The 6,696-nt window shown below is 34.3% G+C and overlaps 1 protein-coding gene across 1 annotated transcript; it reads right to left on the minus strand.

Annotated features, from left to right (window-relative positions):
* Positions 1-259: 259 nt before the first annotated feature.
* LOC136232586 (telomere repeat-binding protein 2) lies at positions 260-4,831 on the minus strand. The gene is made up of 10 exons (XM_066021815.1): positions 4,543-4,831; positions 3,442-3,634; positions 2,497-3,355; positions 2,179-2,388; positions 2,015-2,077; positions 1,828-1,907; positions 1,336-1,574; positions 887-1,195; positions 694-757; positions 260-612 (listed from the first exon to the last, which is right to left on the minus strand). Exons 2-10 carry the CDS (start codon positions 3,520-3,522, stop codon positions 451-453), a joined length of 2,067 nt encoding a protein of 688 aa, XP_065877887.1. The 5' UTR covers positions 3,523-3,634; positions 4,543-4,831; the 3' UTR covers positions 260-450.
* Positions 4,832-6,696: the final 1,865 nt, after the last annotated feature.

A 6,696-nucleotide genomic window follows, 5' to 3' on the forward strand; every position in this document is an offset into this window, starting at 1 on the left:
TACTCCTAACCCTAAAATGCTTCATTTATAACATGTGTAAAATTCAATTTCCTGAAATAATAACATTTTCAAGTGAGGTACCAATTGCAAAAGTATATCAACAACAACACATTTAACCACTTCTCTCGATTGTTCTTTCTTGATTCACAAATTCTATTAAAATTATTCACAAATTCTATTAAAAAATATTACCAAAAATGCATCGTAACAAAACGACATAAAAATAAACAAATTAAATAACTATAATAAAAACCTAAAGTAAAACAAGTTAAGAAAAGAATCTCCATTGGCAAAGAAAGCACTTATTTGAAATCAGCATTTACAAGTTCCAAGCAGGAAAAGAATCAACAGCAATATTACAATTTAAGAATTTGTTGCTATTTTCATCAATCAACCCCTTTGCTTTTTTTACAGTAGATAAATAAAAATACAGAGAAATTGGTTTTGGGTTCAAAGGAGAAGGCAAGCCTCATGTTGCTGCTGCTTGGCTTGGTGGTGAGACCAGTAAGCATGAGCAGTGAGTACCCTGTCCAACAGCTCCTGAGGTACAGGCTCTCCCCTCCTTTGTTGAGGGGATATTCTTGCTGTATGCACTAGTGTTTTCCATTTATCCTGCAACATTACCATAACTCTCTAAATTACCACCACGCTTCTAATTAAGCTAATCATCACCTTATAACTTTGTAATCTTACCTTTAAATCTACATAAGTTCGGTGCTTTGCATTCTCAAAAGCTCGCACTTTCACATCTCGCCATCTGTGGATTCACATATCAATTAAAACATTGCATTGCATTGCATACACCTTCTTCCAGGCCATTCATTATATTCCACCAGAATGACCTTTTTCCTAGTTCCCTGTATCACCCCAAGAAAATAAAAAATACCTTCCAGTTCCAAGCTTTTCAACTGCTTGCACCAGTGCTTCAACTTCAGCAACAGAGAAAGGTCGACGAATTCGGCGCTGAACAGCTTCAGAGCGCTTGGATTTCCGATGCGGTGGAGCAATGGCTAGTGCATCCACATTCATTTCTTTTAATGGAACAAGAGCTTTTGAATCAGTTGTACTCTTGTCCATTGAAACATCTGTAAAAGAAGGAGCTGAATCATGGTCGCTTTCAACCAAATTCGACACTTCAGCATCAGAAGAAGCAGCACAAGCAGTCTCATGTACCAGGCCTTCAGCGGGTGGATACCTAGTAAAAACTAATCATCAGCTCAAAACTTTATTTTATTATTTAAATCCAGAAAGAAAAAGCGCAAGACCTGGAGAAAAGCAAATGTATCAGTAATATGAGAAAGGTCAAATTCTTTACAGGTCATAGCATCACCAAACCTGGTCAAGGGCTGTAGTGTATCGCGAGAAAGCAGAAAGGGTGAATCTACAGGGCACAAGGACGGACTTTGAGAAGAATTGGGCTCCAAGCTGAAACCCAATGCATCCACCTGATTATAATGAGAAATTCCTGTCTGCTGTAGAGTTACATTGTCATCCCGAACCTTCTTTCCCTGAAGAAGTACACCAACACGTAACCCACCCCCAAGTATAGCAGTCACAGCATCCATAACCATCCTCTGTTTATCAGATAAGTTAGAGATCAAATGCTTAATCTAACAAAAGGCACATACAACATGATCAATCTGAGACTTGCCTACAGCAAACGCGAGAATAAAATGGATCAATACGCAAAGAAAAGGGCGGAGAGGCCAGCAAAGGTAAATGAACAAAATATGAGTCACCAAGCATTGATAGCACACTTCATCTATCCAATTGCACAGCTATGAAGTTACAAATATACTCCATTCAAATAAATATATGAATATATACCTTCAACATACCAACAGTTGCACTTTCTGGAACCTCAATAAATAGCTCTGGAACCTTGAAGGACTTTATCCTAAGTTTCACTGAGTCAAAGGAAATACACCTTCGTGTAAGAACCTCTTTGAATGTCAGACACCAATCAAGTCAAAAGAGTACTACATATGAATCATTCCATCAAAGGTTCTCATACCGTGAGAGTCCCTAGATTGGAATGAATTTTGTTGATCTGCAACAGGTGATGAGGCCCCATTCCCTGCAAAACATATAAACTACTACTCAGTAAAACACTATGGATTGCATGCAATAAATCCCAATATATTCCCGCAAACAACAAAGTGAAAATAAGAGAAAAACCTCCGTGCATCTTCGAACATGAACCAGCAGCATCTCCGGTGCTGCCATTCTGAGGTGAATAGCGCATGAACTCACCTCTAATTCTACCTTCAGAATTTGACTGTGAACCAATGCCAAAGTGTTTTCTTTTTTTGAAAGGATATAACCTTTCAGATCTCTGATATTTGTAATAGTTCTTCCTCTTGTTGTAACGAGGCTTCCAGTCAACATCTGCATGAATTTCCATTTTAGAAATAGCATATTATTCAACTCAATATCATGACATGTAACTAACAAGAACCGAAAAGCTACACTTGGAATCACAAAATAACCAATTACCAGTGTTAGAAAGTGCCGCATCCTTCATTCTTGGAGCTAAGTTCCAGTATTTAGAAGCCAAAATCTTCCTTATTCTCCGATCTCCAATTCGAGGTGCGGGCCTAAAGAATTTTTTTGTGGTTCTAGGGTGAGTACACCCAGAAGAGTTTTCGTCATCATCTCTACTATCTACATTCACATCATCCCGACTAGGGGGGTAGCTACAGGAATTGTGGTTCCCACATAAAGGAACTTTGGTACTACTGTCTGAACTGACATGTGCAAGAGGTTTTCCATCCCAGACTACTGGATCCTCAGAACTGCACATGTCAGCCAAAGAGCCATTTGGCACATTGCCTGATTCATGGCAATCATAACCTATTTTACTAGTTTCGCCATCTAGTTTATAGTGATCAAACTCCCTATACTCCAAGGGGCATAAATCAACCTTGCTTGCAGAAGTTTCATTTCCGAGTTTGTTTTTGTCATTCGCCAACTTCTCAGCATCAAACCTCTCTACCCGCTCAGGAGTTGCGATTGCAGAAGCTATTCCTAAATTGAGGTTATTTGGAGCATATGAAGGCTCTTTTGAACAATACTTCTGTTCATTACCTTGCAAGACTAGCTCAGAAACAATGAAGCTCCTAGCAGGACTTCCTTGATCCCGAGCTTCAACTTTGATGTTTTTTCCTTCATCTTGCCCTTCATTTTTTAATGCATTGTTGACAATCAAGCAATGATCTTTCTCGCCTGGTGTGTCAGTGTTACTATATCTGGGAGGACTATCTTTCTCGTGCAACAAATTTCCAGCTACAATGGCCAATAAGTCAAAAGCACACATTTGATTCTGTTCAACTTTCTTCTTAAAGTTGTTCCGCTTCTATTATATATAAAACAATATTGTAAATACAGAGCAGGGTAAAGAAAACTAGAATTGACATAAGAACAAAAAGCATAATGCATTACCCTGGCTGACCGGGTAGCTCGGGGTGTAGGAGGGACCTGGTAGCCATTGAATCCGTAGTCTGATCTGTTCTGCAACACCATATCTCAGGGATCATACCAAGGGGTACACATCACACAAAGAAACAGCGTTTCAAGTTGTAACTAAGAAATATTGAAATGCAAATCTTGCTTGCAAATCACACCAAATAGGAACCTATCAAATAACAAACAATGGAAGTAAGTATTGAATTGAAATGTATAAATCCTGAACTCTTACAAGCGTAGTAACAAAAAACAAGATAGCAAGAAAGAAAAGGACTAGAAGTACTTGATTTGATAGTGAATTGGGCACCATCAAACTATGATTCCTAAATACTCCACAGAATTTAGACATCTAATCATGAATTTAAGGACCCAGAAATACATATGATATGACCGTAATCAGATCCGCATGATATAATAAAACCATGAGCATGACTTGATGCCATGTTCAAGGTTAAAAAAATGAATAACAAAGAAGCCCAGCAAAATCGTTAATCAAAGAAAGTTCTCATTTTTAGTAATGGAAAAATGGAATTTAATTGATCCGAAATTTGGGGGAAAAAAACACTAAAACCACAACAAAACCCTGATATGGTTGGGATCGGAGCAAAAGAATTAAAACAGTTATTCAGATACTTGTGCAGGTATTCTGTTCAATTTGGAACACACAAAACCTCAAAAGATCTAAAACCCTCAACAGGATCCAGCTTGAAGACATGATTAAATTGCAACCAAAATTTCTGACAGAAGATAACGCAGAAATGTTAAATTCGAACCAGAAAAGAACATTTTAGAAGAAGAAGAACAAATAGCCAGAAAAAATCAGATCAAACACTACGGTAGTAAAAATTGAGATCAAAAAGCAAATCCATCAAAAAGAAATATACAGAAAATAGGAGAAGAAACCCACCCAAAAAGCTAAAAGAATTATGTAACATTTGAAAGATTGAATTTTATTCAAAAATTCTCCAAATCCATTCCTTTCCCCTTCAATTCCATTGATGGAGAAAACAAAAACAAAAACCTCAACCCAAAAACACAAACTTTAAGATAACATCTGAAGCAAAATCAACATCTCACCTGTTACCAACCGTTTTTTTTTTATCGAAATTGCAAAGCTTTATCCTCAGAAACCGCAATTGAAGATAAATTATCAGAATTGAAAGCAAATGCAAAAATCAAAGAACGAAAACATAATCAGACCATATTTTCAATCCCATGGATTCTCTCATTTTCTATCCCATTTTCTCCTGGAAACCCTTGTTTGAAACGCTAAATTCTCTCTCTCTCTCTCTCTTGCAAAAATGAAAAATAAGAAGTTGAATCAAATTCTCAATCTCTCTGATTGCAAAACCCTCTAAAACCACCCAACCTTTCTGCTTAAACCCCATCACTTATACCATTGACCCCCGGTTACCGGACATATCGGTAAGTGCTTCGAAGTGTACCGGCTATAGCCAGTCTTACAAACTACCGAAAGACCGGTTCTTCGTCTGGGTGACCCACTAATGTTTTCCAATGACGTTTAGATGATGACACGTGTGTGAAAAGCCAAATCCTGTGGCTACCTGTGATGCATAGTATCGACAAAAACGTTGGATCACTAGAGGAGGAATTTTGTCCTTGTTTCATTTTATTTTCCATTTTCTTTTGTAAGAGGATTAATACAAGAATTTACGCAACCATTTGAATTCTGCTTAGTTGGGACAACCCCCCAACAAAAGTCAAATTTATGTGAGAAAATATTTACAATTTCTTTTTTTTCTTTTTCAATTAAAATATACTACTTTTAATGAATTGTAAAATATGCAAAAATTATGGGTTTTGGAACTCTACTTTTTTTTTTATTTACAATTGTGATTGGATATTTTAAATCAAATTATGATTTGTATTTAGTAAAACCTCTATATAGGAATACACTTGGGATCGAACTATTTGTATAACAATTGGGAAGTTATTACTAAATAGAGTTTGGTATAATAAAAAATTTCAACACATATAATTTTAGATTTTAAATAATACCACTTGAAATTGGTTAAGATTATCATAGGCATACATGGTTTATATATAATGTATAACAATAGACATTAATGGAATAAATTAAATATTTAGAATTTCAATTTAAAGTTTAGGTTTTCAATATATAGATAATTGAAAGAGTTTTATGGGAAAAATATAAACATCAATGAGAATACTAAATATTTATAATTTTAAGTTGTAGTTTGGGTTTCCAACTCGTAAATAATTTCAATAGTTTTTTTTAATATTTTATGATTTAGTTTGAATTCTTAATATATACATATAAATATATAATTATTACTATATAGAGGCATAATTTCTAAAGGTGGGACTTGAAAAGTGTGTAACAAATAACGTTTGGGAGGTTATTCCTATTTATAACTGACCCAAGTTGGGACCGAGTTTTTTTATAACAAAATAGAGGTTATTCTTATATAGAGTATTCCTATATAGAGGTTTTACTATATATATATATATATATATATATATATATATATATATAGCGGAAAAAAAAGGGAAGAAATGTTTTATAGACCTTTTTTTTATGGTTGTCAACGTAGTAAAAAATCAAAATTAAAAAGATTTAATTAATTAAAAATAACAAATTTATATTTATAATATATTAGACAATTACTAGCCCATTAATTAAAAACACAATAGATAGTATTCCACCATATGATGTAGTTATTATGTTCTCAATTGTGTTGTTGTTTTATTTTTATTAAACAATGATTGTTATAGTTTCATCTTTCAGATCCATTTCTGTCGTTATCCAGGTTTTATACCTCTCGCTACCTTATCCATGTTTTTTTGTCTTTTTTTTTTCAAACTGATATCTCCAATTGAAGAAATCATATAGAAATGGAAGATGCATTGACAACTAAGATCGAGAAACACAAAGGTGTCAAAAATTACAAGAAATTTTCATCTTTCACAAGCTAATTATTCGATTTTTTTCATATATTATAGTTATTTTTGTTCTCAATTGTATTGTTTTATTTTTTTTATTAAACAATAGCTATTATAGTTTCATCTTTCAGAGATGAAATTTCATTTCTGTCGTTACCCAGGCTCCATACCTCTCACTACCTTATTCATGTTTCCTTTTTTATTTGTCTTTTTTTTCAAAATGACTAAAATAAATATTTTGTATATTTTGCATTCTTTTTTAGTATATGTTGCTAGGTGTTATCGTTTCGATAACTAAAATTTAGA

Source organism: Euphorbia lathyris, chromosome 6 (assembly GCF_963576675.1).
Source record: "Euphorbia lathyris chromosome 6, ddEupLath1.1, whole genome shotgun sequence".
Taxonomy (NCBI): domain Eukaryota; kingdom Viridiplantae; phylum Streptophyta; class Magnoliopsida; order Malpighiales; family Euphorbiaceae; genus Euphorbia; species Euphorbia lathyris.